The sequence below is a fragment of the Gavia stellata genome, chromosome 1 (genome assembly GCF_030936135.1).
Source record: "Gavia stellata isolate bGavSte3 chromosome 1, bGavSte3.hap2, whole genome shotgun sequence".
Classification (NCBI taxonomy): Eukaryota; Metazoa; Chordata; class Aves; order Gaviiformes; family Gaviidae; genus Gavia; species Gavia stellata.
In genome coordinates, this window is record NC_082594.1 from 72126713 (window position 1) to 72143301 (window position 16589).

The 16589-nt window shown below is 43.3% G+C and overlaps 1 protein-coding gene across 1 annotated transcript in view; it reads left to right on the forward strand.

The window, feature by feature from the left end:
* Window positions 1–16589, forward strand: part of AFF3 (ALF transcription elongation factor 3) — a 287915-nt gene that overhangs the window by 244257 nt on the left and 27069 nt on the right. The window contains exons 11-13 of the mRNA XM_059815224.1: window positions 6971–8011; window positions 10556–10680; window positions 14057–14258. Coding sequence (XP_059671207.1) covers window positions 6971–8011; window positions 10556–10680; window positions 14057–14258 — 1368 coding nt within the window. The remainder of the gene's footprint in view (window positions 1–6970; window positions 8012–10555; window positions 10681–14056; window positions 14259–16589) is intronic.

Genomic DNA, 16589 nt, shown 5'->3' on the forward strand with positions numbered 1-16589 from the left:
CTAGCAGCAAGATTGTAAATACACATGAAATACGGTCAGTGTATTTTCCTACTCCACATAAAGCTTCCGATCACCAGGCTCCTCCCCCCAAAACTATGCCTCACCTATTCTCTCACCCTGAAAAATCATACTGAATAACCAGCAAGCCTTTCCTCATCTTTTGCTTGTTATTTGGGGCTGTGTTTCCTATCAGGCAAAATGCAGCACTTGCAGAAACATCCTTAACATATCCTTCTCGGGTTCTGTCACTTTTGTTCCTGATTTAACACTTACCTTCCTTTCTGTCTTTCCTTCACAGTACTTTCAGATCCATTTCCAGTTAATTTTCCTCTCACTTAGTCCCTTTCCTAAATCTGTCTCTCTGGTTGTCTTTCCTTTTGTTTCCATTCTCTTCCTTCCAGTCTCTTTTCCCTGTTGCCCTCCCTGCGCTACCCCATGTCTTATTTCCCATTCTGAGCTCTCTCATCCGACCCGTTAAGACCTTGTTCTCTCTCTGCCTAGTTCCCCACTGGAATTAGCACAGAGATCTCGTGCTTGGTCTCTCCTCTCCCTGCGGGATCTCAGAAAGTGGAAGAAAAGGGACAAAGAGAAGAAAGAGAAGGAACCATTGTGGGGGGGAAGGAAATACGAGATAAAAGGAAGAGAAGCATAGTTCCCAGGAAGGGAGGAGTGTTTGCTATCTAGGCAGACACCCATGCTGCTTGGACCTGAGAGCAGCAATTCCTCGGGGAATGTGGGAAGTTAATTAACTGAGGCAGGTCGTGGATTTCATAAAGTCAAGCAGGGGACTGAGAGTCATGGAAACGTGGAGGAAGTGCCTCCTCTTAAGCATTTTATACATATCCTCTCGAGATCTGTAGAACTACTTTTTTACAGAGCCTGAGTTATCAGTGATCGTTGTCACGAAACAGCTGCACTGCTCCAACAGATTGCTTGTCTCTTTGCATTACATTTGTGTGATTTGCCTTCTAGGACATGCTGTATGAAACATGCTTATAAGAAAATGTAAGTGACTCAAAAAATGTCAGGCTGCAGTGGTTTTCATAGGTCATGCCTTGATGGGGTATGGGAGAAGCCACACATGGATAGGGTCAGGGTGTCCCAGGGAAGTAGGATACCTGTGCTCTCCCCAAGGGCCAGTGCTTTCCCAGGCCCATGGTATAACTGATGGCACCAGTTCAAAACATGCTTCTGTGATGTCTCTGACTGGAAGTCCTGCCTGCTTTCCATTAATACTTTAACTTATGCACCCAGTGAAGCCATCTTTCTAAAGTATATGCCATGTTCTTACCTGATAAATGGAGAGAGACAGGTCCTTGGAAGCTCTTCGAATGGAGGCCCTGTCCACCTAAATATAAGTAGTGGACTCAATTCCAGTCCTAGTCTTAAAATTAATTTCATCTGTTCGATAAGACAGAAAAAGCAAATACATTTTTGCTTTTGCTTTAGCATAAACTGATAAATTCAGGTACAATGAACTTGAGTACTCTAGCACAATGCTGGGCAGAAAATCCATATGTCCAGGTTGGGCGGAACTTAATCTGGAAATCTGCAGACCATTATGACACCTTCATTCTTTCTTTTTTCCCCATAATCTGAAATATTATATGCATATACTCAAAGACTTTTATTTCTAGTACAGTGTCTCTTCTGCATTTGAGGTTATATAGAAATTCAATTGCGGTTTCATTTCTTCTGTATGTTTTTCCTCATCTCATTTTGAGATCTCTGAGTTGTTCTCAGGTGTCTAAATGCAGTTGCCTAGCGTGTAACAGCAGCTCATTGTAAAGCATACATGTAAAATAGATTAGATGAATTGCACCCTAAAAGCGTCTGTTTCTTTACATTGACTATTTAGAGCCTGTAGTGACTAGCTCAGCTGTCTACACTTTATGTCTGCAGTAAACTAAGAATAATGGCTGAGCTAGAACAGGAGACAACATTCAGACTGGTTTCACTGATGTGGACAAATTAAGGTGCCTCAGACATTAATGTGAGTAGTTACAGTTCTGTGGACTGCCAAACCTGAAATTATGAACAAGGGACTGAGGCTTCTATCTCCTGTTTCATTGCTGAAGTCATGAATTCTTTGCATGACCTTAATTAACGTCATAAATGAGGACTCTGGAAAACAGTGATGTCTTGTCCTTGCAATTATTTCAGATGGTAGGAAAAAAAATTGTGTGTCAAGTCCATAGAAAGAGATACATTTCAAAAGCTAAGAATTTGGTTTGTTTGTTCTTTGTTCCATTGAATTATCCTGCAGACCTTTAATAAGGCTGAATCCGGTTAGACAAGTGGGAATTCCCACTATGCAGGGAGGACTAGGGGGGGGAATGGGCAAGAAGGAAGTGGAGAAGCCATCACATGGGACAAAGTATCAGTGGCTAGTCAACAGTAACCAGGCCAGAAGAGAGGTGTCCTGTCCTGGGCCCCGCCAGCCCCACACACCAGATGCAATGATCTTTACAGCCTCTGCTGTTGCGACTAGTTCACAACCATTAAAGTTTCTTCCTCTTTTTCAAGGATTCGCAATACACTTTTTGTCCATGCTTATTCCATCATTACAGGATATACTCTTTCATCTCAAGTCCCCACGTTGTGACTGACCAGGTCAAAGCTGAAGTGATTTGTAGGGTTATGCTCTTCCCCACCCTCCTCTCTCAACAGCAGAGAGCCACCTCCTGACCACTGTGCATCAAGTCCTTCAAGTGCCTGGACATCAATCAGTGCCAGTGGCTGAGGAGGCACTGCCTGTGAATCCCTTAGGTGCCCTGTGGCATTGGCTCTCTTATCTTTAGCTCGGAAAATAGGAAGAATGTGTGTATCTAACAGACTAGCTAACTGGTGAGCATGCTCCTGTCACCTCACCAGCCTTTCTTCAGTGATAGATTTCATTAGGGAGGCAGGGGAAGAAGAGTTGTAGTTTTAGGGTTGTGGGGTTAGGACAGGTATGTTTTCTGTATCTGTCTTGTTTTCTAAAAAGCTTTTGCTTCCCATCTTAAGTATAGTCATGATTCCATTTCCTGACTGGTACAGAAGAAAGGGGGATTTTACCACTAGACCAACTGTAGACACTATCTTTACCTTTGCAAATAGGATTCATGGGCTTTAGCTGTTCTGTGGACTATTTTTGACTATGACTACAAACTAAAATCTCCCTTCCCTCTAGAAAACTCTTTGTGGCAGGAACCACCTCTTACAGTATATGTGTGCTCCCAGGTGCCTAACACCTGGGAATCCCCAGTTCTAATTTGATAAAGTGCTAGCAGCAGTGCTAAGAGTGGCAAAAAAGTAGTAGTAGTAATAATAATAATCATCATCTTCTTCATCATCATCATCATCACCTGTGCCTTAAATACAATGAAAAGACACCACATTTGTATGGGGATTGCCCTGAATGAAATCTTTGACAGCAGGATTTACAATAGGCGGAGTACACTGCAGGGATGGTGGATAGCTCAGTCCTACCCCACAGTGGGCTAAGTACATGTACATATTATAGGCTATCTAATCTCTCAATGAAAGTGGTGTCATGCTTCAAGTTGACCATGGTATTAGCTACACCTTAGGTCCCTCTTTGTAATAACAAGCGTAGAGTGACCCCATTACACTTACATTGTTTAACAGCCCTTTACCCCAGAAAGTGTTTCTGGATAACATTTTGACAAAGGTTCCTTTTGGATGCATGCCACTCGTGCCTCTGGTTGCACTTGTAGCCTTGAAGAGATCTAAGATATATAGACATGCTGTGTGGGAGTCATCCCACCTAAATTTGGATGCTTCTACTGTAGCTACCTACATCTGCTCATCACCTCAGCCTCTCCTTTACAGTCAGTGGAAAGGAATAGACGTTTTTAGGGCCCAGCTCATCTGGCCTATTTCAGATGTCTATTTCAAGAGGGAGTTTTTCACACCCTAGAAGAGTAGTCCACTGACTGGAGAAGGAACTTGTTGACTAGCTCAGATATAGGTGTCTGTGTTGTACAGATGAATCCACCCACAATTTTTAAGGAAGTGTATCACATCCTTCTGTTTCTCGATGAAGCCTAGCACACGTGTATGTCTGTGGTGCATTGGTCCCTGAAACTATCTTTGTCTCGTAAAGTTTACTGGTTTGGGTTTTCATGCCAAACCCATATTTCATTGCAAGTCAGCTTCATCACAGACTGTTATTCCTATTACTGCTGCCCATCTGGGCACCACCAGCTTTAGCCCAATTTAAAAGTGCCCAGTCCTCTACAAGGCCTTGAGGGCAGTGTATTTCCATGATGCAAAAACCACAGGACAGAGACCATTCTGCTATTTGATCACTCTGGATATATATTGATATATATTTCCATCCTTACATGCTGGTGAAAATTTCCAGCCTTGAGCAAACCAACTTTTCTTCCACAGAGTGGTGGGTTGACCCCAGACACAATACACATAGAATGGTATGTGACATGCTCAGGGGGGTGATGTAGACTGGAGCATTAGGGATTTTCTTCTTCTCCCACAAATAATTGCAGTTAGACATATAAAGTGGACTGGCAAAAACTTTCAAGTGAATTTTCCCAATCCCTTTTTTTACCAGGCCTGCTCTTCATTCTTGGCTGTCATGATTTTGTCCTCTCACAAGGTACCTTGTTTTTTTAAGTAATTTCAAAGTACAGTATTTTTCAGTCAGAGCAATCCATTGAAAAATTACTTCCAAAAGTGAATTGGCATCAGTCATGTACACTGACAATCAAAAATATTCCAAAATTGTATCAGGGCCCAAAAATAGTGAGAAAAGTTTTTAAATTCTGATTTTTTAAATTTGGATTCTTTTAATTTACCTGATGGGCTGCAGGCTTTTTACTTTTAGCAGATGCATCTTAAAGGGCTTTTTTAGCAGACACATCTTCAGGTTTTTTTCAGCAGCCACAAGGATTTGAATTTTTATTTAAATAAACCCCAGAAGTGCATCTAAGCCCACGATTCTGAGAGCTGAGGCTTTAAGAAAAAATAAGGAGTGTCCTGGAACTCCTGACAAAATTACTGAAGCTGGCAACATTGTTGATCCTTTTTACTAGACTTCATAGTTCGCTTATAGGTTGGTGGGACTGTAGTTATTCTGCCTAAATAGCAGACATATCACTCCAGGAAAGTGACACGTTGCCAAGTTAAGACACTGTAGCAGTTAATCACTGTTTTCTGCTGGTTTACTGTGATCCCTTGAAATCCATATTTTGTGAACCACTGTTTTCAAGAATTACAAGGTACGTAAAGAGACAGAATGCGATGTAACAGAAAAGCTGGAAATTTTTTTGAACTTTCAAGTTGCCCTCACTCTGACCTATACTTATGGGCAGAGGTATATTTTTCCCCACGTGCTTCTGATGTATGTCCTTTTCTTAAATACACCTGAACAGTGGAAAGACTTCTATGTATAGTGAACCTTTTATTATAGATCTAGTAAATTCAGTATGTGCACGATGAATGGCAACAAACAAATCTATCTGTATCTTGAATCAAAAAAATGCTGTTTATTTTAGATAAAGAGTTAAGACTTGCAAAAATAGATCTTCAACCAAGAGAAATACTGCCCATCCATTTTCAAGATTTACAGCTCAGGAAAGAAATTCCTCATGTAAGATATTAGGGAGTATGCTTAAGAAAAAATAAACTTAAGGCAATTCAGCAAACTTCCCATAGGTATTGGCTAGCTCGATAATGAGGAAATTAGACACTTTTGCGAGAAGGAATATTTGTATCACATGAATTCCGATGTCTAACTTTTTTGCTTATTTTAGGAGCCTTTGCTCCATATAGACTGAATACATCCCTCAGTGGATGATTCTGGAGACGCCCTTGGCTGTGCAGGAAACCTGTGTTGCCCTCAGGCACCTTATTTAAATAAGGAGTTAAGTAAGAGACTCTTTTACGTTAGAGGCTGTGGATATTCTCTCTTGAGCAAACTTTCTTCCAGAGCATTGATGGTTTTCATATTAGACTCATGACATGCTTTTTGATTATTCATATGCAATAGCCTAGTGGATCAAATTTTGGTTCCAGTTAAGGAAATGAGGTGACTTGTCACATTGGCTTCTGCAGGGTTAGGTTATGGCTGGCCATCTACTCCATCATTTATTTCTTTTGGGGTTTTTTGCCTTTCCTCTTCATTTTATTACATTCAAATTACTGATTGTAAGAAGCACTAGAAAACACTTGCACATTGTTCTGAAATAACATTGTCTGAGCTGTGGTTACATTTGAAATCATAATTATCCCACTTCTTCGCTGTCCAAACACCATTATGTTTTAGATGCTCTCTCATAACTGGATCGTGTTGTGATAGGAACGAAGAGAAAAAGTAACAGCCTCACAATACTCACAAAATGAGCACTTAACAATGCCACCACACAACAAATGTTTGTGGGATCTCACAGGATTATAACGTCAATACCAGACAGATTACATGAACTGCCTGGTTAGCCCTCCAGCTCCCCACTACATGCCTCTTTGTACGCTTTTTAAATACTTTTTGTATTTATTGCGGTGGCGCAGGACACAAAATACATATCCCTATCTTTCCTACTAGCTATCCTCCCTTGGCCTCAGCCATCCCCCTGCCTTGTTTTCCTCCTTTCCTATCGCCATGATATTTTCTTCTATTTGGAAACTTGGGAACGTTTCCCAGTAAAGCCAGTGCCAGTAGTGCTGCATGAATCATCCTTAGAAATGATGAATCACAGAAGTCATCCTCCTTCCTGACCTCATTCTGAAACCAAAAATATCCCCACTTGCGCTGCATGCCCCACGTCTCCCGTCCTGCCACGCAGGGCCAGTGCCAGGGGGTTGCTGCGGCTTGGGGGCCGCTCTTCGACCAGGGGAAAATCTCTGCAGTACCAGGAGGGACACGGCATTTCAGTGTCCCTGAGAGAGCCCTGGAGAGAGGGCAGCAGGGTCTTGGCACTAAGCTCGTTGTCATCTGTTTCCCTTTCAGCCCGAGCCACCCTCATCCAACAAGTGGCAGCTGGACAAGTGGCTGAATAAAGTCACCCCGCACAAAGCACCCATCCTGACCCACCATGACAGCCCGGCGCTGGAGGCCCATCCCTACTACGGCCGCGTGAAGGCAGAGCGGCAGGAAAGCGAGAAGACCCCGGCCACCGGCCCGACTGAGCACCGCAGTGGGGAGGGCCGTGCCGCCGCCACCAGTGCCGTTGGGGACGGACCACGGCCCAGGACCGCCAACAAAGCGCCAGGCAGCAAGGGCAGCCGGCAAAAGTCCCCCCCTGCCGCCGACAGCGGGCCTCCGAGGCGGGCAGCGGGGAAGAAGGTACTGCGGCGGGCCGAGAGGACCTCTGCCGGGGACGGCCCCCACTGCCCCGGTGTGGAGGAGCCCGCAGGGAGCCACAGCTTTCTGGAGAGCACTGCTGGCGAGGCGCCGAGAGCCCGGCCTGGCAGCAGCAGCAGCAGTGGCTGCAGAGCAGGGCACCGCCGGGAGCCCCGCTCGGCCGCAGCTGGCGAGAAGCGTCGGGCCCGGGGGCCGAGCAAAACGGCACCCAAATCCAAGGAGTTCATTGAGACTGAGTCTTCGTCCTCGTCATCCTCCTCTGACTCGGGCTCTGAGTCAGAGCGGGAGGAGCGCCCACTGCCCAAGGCGCCGGTGGCAGCCGGGGCTGAGCCGCGCGGCAAGGACGTGGGGACCAGCGCTGCCAGCAAACCCCACGGCGGCTGCAGTGCCTTTGGCTCCATTAATGCCAGGACTAGTAGTGAAATAGCAAAGGAGCTGGAGGAACAGTTTTACACCCTGGTTCCTTTCGGTAGGAATGAGCTCCTGTCTCCTCTGAAAGACAGTGATGAGGTAAAGGCACTGTGGGTCAACATTGACTTGGCTCTTTTGTCCAGGATTCCAGAGCGTTTGCCCGAAGAGCCGCTGGCCATGAGCGCCGGAGCAAACCAGGCGGCCAGCCTGCCTCAGGGTAGTAGTGCTGACCCCCCCGCAGAGAAGGGTTTACCAAAATCTAGAAGGAAACGCAAGGTGAGCTTCAGGGGGACCGATCGCGGCGGGTAGGGGGGACTCTGGCAAGTGGGAGGCAAGCATGTCTTGTGCCCACGTCCAGCGCTCGATGGCGGTGTCTTCTCTGGACCGGCGCTTTGGAGCTGGGCTTTGTCCCCGTTCACCACGTAGAAACCAGCCAAGCCCCAGGAGGTGATGAAACTCCCGGCCGCGAGGGATCACAGGCCCTTGGAGACGGCATTTGCTGCTGGCACACAGCTTTCCATGCTTTAGCAAAGACCCTGCCTTTTAGTAGGAGAGTATTCTCTCCTGAGGCTTCTCTCAAAACCTGAGCATTTGGAGGTGATGCTTAGGTTGGCAAAGGGAATATAAATGGCTGTCTTTTCATGGTCTGCACAGTATCACGGCATGTGTTAAAACAGGAGAGGTAATGTCTTTTTCCCCCTCAGATTGTCAACAAGAGGCTAGTCCTTCAGTCCCGCCAGGGAGCCCAGGTTTTGTGGGGGATGCGCTTGCAGAGACCTGGGACCTGTTTGGCTCTGCAACCTGCCTCCCTCACACCCCTGCGGCCCCTTTTTATCTCGGGGCTCTCACACAGCTGTAAGAAGTAGGAGTGTAGTCCATTAGCTGCCCCTCCCCAGCAACACCGTCACAGCAGCCGGGTGGGCACAACCCTCCAGTCCCATCCACCCCTCCGCCCTGCCTCTCCTGCATGCTTTCTGAGCCGCTGGTTGTGCCAGGGAGAAAGCCCCCTCCACCCCACGGCCACAGCTGTCCACCAAGGAGGCTTTCTGGTCTGTTTGTACCTATCTGACCCCAAATCAAAACCTGGAATCACCATCTGCCCAATTTCTGGACAGTTTTACTGTGCAGTCATCTGTCGCCCTCTGAGCTTCTGTACGTGTGCAGATTGATCTGTACATTTTTGGGGACCTTTTATCTAAAGCTGTCTTTCCTTTTTTTATCTTTTTTCATTTTGGGGTTCTTTTTTTAGTATCTGAAAGGTGGCAGCCCTGTTCTGGCCACTGGTCGAGCCAGAACAGGGAGCCCTGATAAGCTTTGAGATGTGTTTGTCTGCATTTTCTTTAGGAAGTAGCATGGAAGTAATTGCACAGTACAAAATGATAGGGAACAGGCCAAGAAAGAGGGCAGAAGCAAAAGATTTATGTTTTGTGCCATAGGAGATGCCAGTATGATAGTGCCAGGCTGCGCACACAGAAGGAAACAGGAGGACATGATAGAAGAGCAAAATAAATGTCACACTAGAAATGCTTAATCCAACTTTCTGTGGCACATACTATCTTTTACTCTTCTGTCTTAAAGCATTGCTGTTGTTGTTGGGTTTAGTGACAAAATAAATACAAGGCATCTCTGAAGTACCAAATTGAGCCTCAGCCTGGAATAAGACCCTCAATGGGACAGTTCCCATGCAAACTCACAATATGTGATCCCCCTTCCCAAAAGACTTTAAGAATAAGACTAATAAGAATGTATTATCAGGTATAACTGCAAAACTAGAATGAGGTCCTTAATACTTCCACCTCTGTCATGATCTCAAGATGGGCAACGTAGAGACAGAGGAGGATGGTTAACCACTGGGGTGTGTGAAGATCTTCACTCCCGTGGAGTATAAGCTACAATGTTAACCCCATAGCAGCAGCTATAGTGGCAGTGGATAACACAAAAAATGTTGTTACCATGCAGGAAGGCAATAAATACAGCAGAATCAACAGTTCATAAGTAAAACTCAGCCAGCACTGGCAACTAGAGAAATGTTAGAAGTGGAAAAGGATGTGGACTTTGTAGGAGACTGGGAAAGCAGAGCCTTTGGGAGACAATGGTAGAACCTAAGCAACACAAGATGAAATAAAATAGTGGCAGAAACACTGGGTATGTTCATATTATTAGGTCAGATAGGGCCAGGGTCCAGCCCCAAATGGTCGCCCAGAGTCATCCATCCTCTTTGTTTAATTGTTAGCATGCTTGCTAACGTGGTTTTAGCCTGGGCCAACTTCTATTCTTCCAAACACTGTCTGACTGTCGCTCGGTACTGCACAGACTAAGGTCCCTTCCCAAAAGGCAGTCCGAATGTGTCATACCCTGCTTCGAAGGAGGAGCGAGATGAGTGCATGGGTGTGAGCTGTGCCGTGCCGATTGGCCTTGGGGCCAGTTGCTAATGTGTTGTATTTACTAGTATAGGCATAGTCACTGATAGCAAGATGGGGAGAGAAAAGAGGTATGAGGTTGAGGACCAGGCAAGAGAAAAGCGCACAGGAGATGGGCAAAGAGGTCAATATAAAGAAAAAATATCCCGAGGTGCAAGTGGGGAAGTGGTTGAAACAATTCAAGTTTTATATTCTACTCCTTTATTTACACACTGCCTCTTTAGATTTTAGTTTTTAAAGATGTGGACCAATCGTCTCCGATCCACGTTAGGTATATGCTCAAAGAAAGTGTCATCATTAATACCAGAATGCCAGAAAATACCAGCCCTGACTTGTTGAAATACTTTTGGGTCTGTAGTAAATCCAAAACTACAAGATTATTATTTTTGTCTTCATTCAGTGTGAGAATGAGGAAGAGTGCACAGACATCAAGAAGACTCATTTAGAGAGAGAGGGTTCTTCACGATTAGCTGCCTCTGCCCATAGCATCACAACAGCAAATCACTGCAATATGAATGAAAATAGGTAAGCATTTTCCTTCTTATTTACCACTGAGTCATACAACTAGTTGCAGTTTAATGATGTGTGTTATTTTTTCCTTTAATAGGATTTATTTTTTAATTATCACATTTTATGTTGAAAAATTGCCCACTGCATTCTCCTTTCTTCTGGTTTAATGAACAAGTTAGCATCTCCTGACACATTTATATACTCGCATTTTTGTCCTATTGCACAAAGAAGTTGTGAGTTCAAGTGTGAGGCTCATGGAATGAGTAATCATAACTAGAGCAGTGCGATCATCCGAGACATATTCCCAAACACTGTGTTGCAGTACCAATTCACATAGGCGACCATCTTATAATCTTTTCTTTCCTTACAGTGTTACGAGTTTCAAACTTAAAGTTTGCCTGTATGTTTGAGTTTAAATACAATTATCTATAAACTCTATTGAAAAGACTAAGAAAAATATTCATAACAAATCCTGCAATACTCAGTTCCAGAATATATTTGAGATCCAGTATTTTTGAGTTTACAAGCAATCTATTCTGTGTAATTAGTAGGTATTTTAGGACAAGGAGCTCAAACTTTAAAAACAATCAGATTTTCAAAGGATGCAGGGCATGAAACAAATGATGAATATTTACCATTTGCTAGCATGGTTTATGCACACAGACCTCTATCAACGTCAGATCAATCATAGCGAGTTTCTCTGGAGGCTTCCAGCAGTCAAGCTTAGACATGCATCTTTTCAGCGTTCAGCTGCATGCTGTTTAGTACATGCTGGTCATCAGTATTTCAAAAAAAATCATTTTCTGGTAATATCAGGGTATCTTTTGGGGTGTAACTGCTAAAACTAGAGAATAGTTGTATTTATTGTAGTAGGCTTTTCTGTTATACACATCACTGATGAGTTTGAGCAATTCATGTCATTAATACTGGAAAAACTCATGGAGAAAACTAATATATATAGTGCTTATTCAAAATATGCATTCGATTTCTTTGTCCTGACATGTCACATATGTTTCATAAAGTGAAAACAATACACAGAACAGTTTGTTTTATTGTGGGTGATTGCATTCAGGCATGCCATTCCTGTTACCACAGTGTCATATGTTTTACATCGCATTCATTTTCAGAGAATAGCATGGCTGTCATAGCTTGCTATGTCACAGGGTTAATTCTGTGCTTCCTGGAAGCAGGACAATAATTTGTGTTTTGCTTGACTTTATATTCAGTACTCCTGGTAGCAACTGTACATTAAAGAAACAAAGAAGAAAGTCTTAAATGTATATTTGCCTCCTAATTCTTCCGTGGTCTGCCCTGCTTCCAAGATGTTTCTGTGGTTTATGCTACTGTAGGACATGATAACAAATGCTAATATTCCTACAGCTGAGGATGGGCTACTGAGGCTGTGGCTAAACCAGCAGTGCAGATATCAGGACCTCCTGTCCCTCTTGCGACCAGCGGCTGCTCATGCTGGTACGTCCCCCCTCCGGTTATGCTACCGTAGCTGCCTGTGAGGCTCTCCTGTAAATTAACTCAAGAAACTTGTCTGAAACCAGAAGTCCTTTTTTTTTGGCTGGGTTATTGTTATTCAGCTCCCAGCAGAGCCACACAGACAGTTTTGTCAGCACAGCTGAGGGTTGGTAGCAGAGAGGAGCAAAAACACCTTCAGACATGAGCATTTTCTACTGTGGAATTACAGTCTGAGGTGCAGACTGAGCAAGACCCTGTTTGACAGGAAAGGCTGCAGCGTGAAAAAACGTCAAAAAACTCCAAATATCTTGCACTTATGTCAGGTGCCACAATCTGCCCACTCCCAGCAGACCAGAGCTCACTGCAGGTTGTTCTGCACAGCTTCTCAGTGTAAGATGATTGCGCTGCTGCAGGTTGACTGCTCGCAATATGTTTAGGTGAGCGCTACACAATGTGCCAAAGGCCATGTAGAAGGTCTGCAGCACAACTAGAAATTGCGGCTACTCCTCACAAGCCCTGGGCCAAGCTTTTGAGGCTTGGGTACACTTCCAAAGAGCTGTGGCTTCTCTTGGATGCATTAGGCCCACACTTTGACAGTGATGTATAAGCATGGCTAGCCAAGGCATGGTTTTATGTTTGAAAAGAGGGAAAGAAATGATAGCATCAGCCTGCACATTCAAAATAATGCTAAAGATCTTACTTTTCTTAGGGGGAGAAGAAGGACATAGTTGTCCATCTTACACACACCCTGATTCTTACTTCCATAGACAGCATTGGTCATTAAAGCAAAACAGCTCATGTTGTGTTTTAAAGATACTACACTGTGGGAATCAGGAAAGGTTCTGAATTATGATTCATGGCTTCTCTCACAGCTATTTTTTAAAGACTTGCTAGATAAATGGACAAATGTATTATAAGAACACATTTAATTAGCTCTGTTCCCTGAAATGATGTGCAGAAATAAAGTATAGTTTGTACCATATTCTTTTTTGCGATTCCATTAAGTGTATACTGTCTGATACAGTAACTATAAAGAAGTGAGAATTGTCCATAAAAAGTAATAGGCTGAATAAAGGGGAATGTGACAGGGAAAGGTATTGTGTTAAAATAGTCTGTCTGACCTTAATCACAGTTTTAGTCTTAATGCAAACTGTCTCCTTAAAAAAACTTTTGTCTGTGTAGCTTTAAGATTTTCAGCTAAATATTTTCTTTAAATTAGTGCATCTGAAGTTTATTTCTGGGCATATTTTTATGATCTGTCTGACTTCTCCTCATCCAAAGCTTCTCCCAAATAAATGAAAGCTGAAAATACTGTCTGTGTTGTAGCTTTCTTCTTTAGAAGACAGAGCAGCTCACATTTCTCCACGTCTGCTGTTTGCATATGTTTCCTTTTGTCTCCAGTACCAGCCTGTCTTTCTTTGTCTTCAAAATCTGTATTAGATTAGTATAAACAGTGCTACCAAAGGCTGGGCATTGAGCACAAAGACAAGCCAGTCATCTTTAAACACATTTCCTGGTTTAGTTCACATATGGTTTTATTGCCATGGCTTATAAATTGTCACCTGTAATGGTGAAATAGGGCTCCATAACCTGAACTTACACTTCAGAGCCTAATCTTCGTCTCCAGCTATTCCTGAAGAAATGGTGAGCAAGCGGCCGTTTATCTCTGTATTTTTTTTCAAGTACTCTGATACAGACTTTATATTAACTCCAGAATTACAATGTGCCTTGAAGGGAAAAAGGAGAAACATGATACAAATTTGTAAATGAACTCTTGGTCCGAATACTGTAAGCTTGTTTCCAGATACCAATAGACTTTATCCTGCCAGCAGGTTTTAAATTCAAAGTTTTGGTAATATATAAAACATTTACCTTTCTCAAAGCCAGCTTTGTGACACTCCATTACTGTAATTTCCATTTCCAGCTTGGCAATACCAATAAATAAAAATGAGAAAATGCTTCGGTCACCTGTCTCTCCCCTCTCTGATGCATCAAAACACAAATACTCCAACGATGATTTAACTTCCTCCAGCAGACCTAATGGCAGCAGTCTATTACCTTCCATCTCCTCCAGCAAAAAACATAAGGGTGAAATCCAGTCACAGCCACATCCCGGAGACTTCAATGTAAGTTTATGCTGTTGTTCACAATATAAAGCCTAGCTGTATATTTTTCACTTTGTATTGCAGTCTGTGATAGTTTTGCGGAATGTTATGCAAAAAAATCGTAATAATGAATGTTGTATTGTAAGTTCAGTTTTTCTGATTTGGAGTTTAGCAAGGCACAGAAGAAAGTAAAGAAGCCAGGCTGTAAAGCAGGCAAATACCAAAGGCTACATAAGCAAAAGATAAAAGCTAATGGCCCAAAACAAATGGCTTTAGGCCTCCAGAGCATCGCTTGGGCACGATGCAAGCCCCCTACATCCAAAAGTGTGGTGCATAAGGCCTCTACTGTATAAGGCCTCTACTCAGGCACTGCCTAACCAGGAGCATGCCTGCAGACAGGTTCTCCTACATGTCTTGCAACCAACTTTCTCAGACATTTCTACTCACTCTTGACACTGGTGAACAGCTTAGCACCAGCTTCACAACTCAGCTGCATCAGAGCCCAGGTATTCAGATACCTATCAGAGAGTCTTGATCACATTAAATGTGTCCAGAGCACCCTTCCAGATAAGGCCGTATTACTACACTGCATGGTAGCCGCTGCCTTCAGAGCACGGAGAGAGAGGAGTAGACGCTGCCCCCATTTATGCATGAGTTCTGTGATTAGGATGCTGGACTAAGAGCCTGTTAGCTCTTCTGATTGAGGGAATTCACGTCTCTCTGTCTCTCACCTCTCAAAATCATACCCTACCCTCCAGGCTACAGGATACTGCCGTAGAAGATCAAGGGCAGAATATTGTCACGTCCTCCCCTTGAAGCTGTTCTGCTTTGTGTGAAATACCTAGAAGAAGCAATTTGGGTACCCTCCTATTGATGTCCACTGCTGGAGCACCTAGTCAAGCTGTTAGGGCACTCTGCTGCTGGTAGAAAGCATGCCCATGCTCCTCTTTTTGCTACAAAAGCCATTTATATATTTTATCCTGTATCTATTTGTTGCATTTGTTCTTCAATACGTAAGAGGCTTCAAAAGTCTAAGTATTAGTGCCTAAGCAACTTTCAGGAAGACAAACTACCTGAGTTGTAGCAGTGGTCTCTTCCAGCCACTTTTGCTGTGGGGATAACTGGCCCCACAGTATATGTTAAATATATATGTATATACTTAAATATATTTAGGTTTTGAGAGTGAAGGGGGAAGTAGTAACTATAATCTTAATTTTCAACACTTTTTAAAAACCAAGTTATCATAAATTGTGTGTTTCAAGAATATCTCACAGATGCTTTTGGTAAATTAAAATAAAATTATTTACATAAAAATATTCCAATAAAAAAAGCATTTTAATATATCATAGTCATTAATTTATTTTTTCATGGATTAAATGTAAATTTTTGAACATTTTAACTTTTAAAACATAAGTTTAGAGGTTTATAACCCATTCAGTATTATAACGATATGATTCTTTACTGGATATCTTGAAAACAATTTAAATTCCTTCACAGGCAAATGTGCTGGAAATCAAAAGTAAAAGGTGATTGCTTTATGATCCACACCCTTAGCAAATGCGTTTCACTGAGATTTTCTGCATAGCCTAGCAATGCACCATTTGGTCAACATTTTAACAACCTTTGCAATAAAATTCTTATGTATCTGGTTATTCATGTGAAAACTTTAGCCTGCTGAACTGATCAGGATGTGCTATATAGAAGATGAGAGCTCATGAACTATAAATGTTAAAGTTAGCTTTGTTTTATCCCAAGTTCTCATCTGGCACCTAACTGGGATGTCCAAGTGGTCCTTTGAATTTCTGTCAGAGACTGCAGAGTCCGTTTGAGCTTTTTGTCCATTTCCCTACTGCGTTTCTGTCTGTCACCTGATGGAGAAAGAACTGTGTTTTCTGGCAGTGGTTACCAACCAAAAACAACCTGGTGCCCTATGCTTTGCACTGTACCAGTCAGTGCGTGGTAGACCACACAGCAGGTCACTCTGTGGGACGAAGGGCTCGTGAGGCCACGTGAAGAACAGGGCTGCAGCTGAGGGAATGCATGAGACCCTGCCAAAAGACATGTGCTTCCGCTGTGGTGCAGAGCGGTGATCTTTCAAGCCGATCAGGGGCACAGAGCAGAAAGAAACCTGGACTTTGGGCTACGAATTCATACTGCATAGGCACATCAGCAATGCAGCATGAAACAAGTCAAACAAATGAGCCTCTCTCTCCCAAGGCAAGGTACAGTGCTAGTTTGGAAGACTAGAGATATAACTTCATCTTCTAAATGACCACAACAGATCTACCCTTTAATAATTTCACTTACTGTGTTTCAGAGTGTTTTGATAGTTACTAATAGTTCAGCTCCATT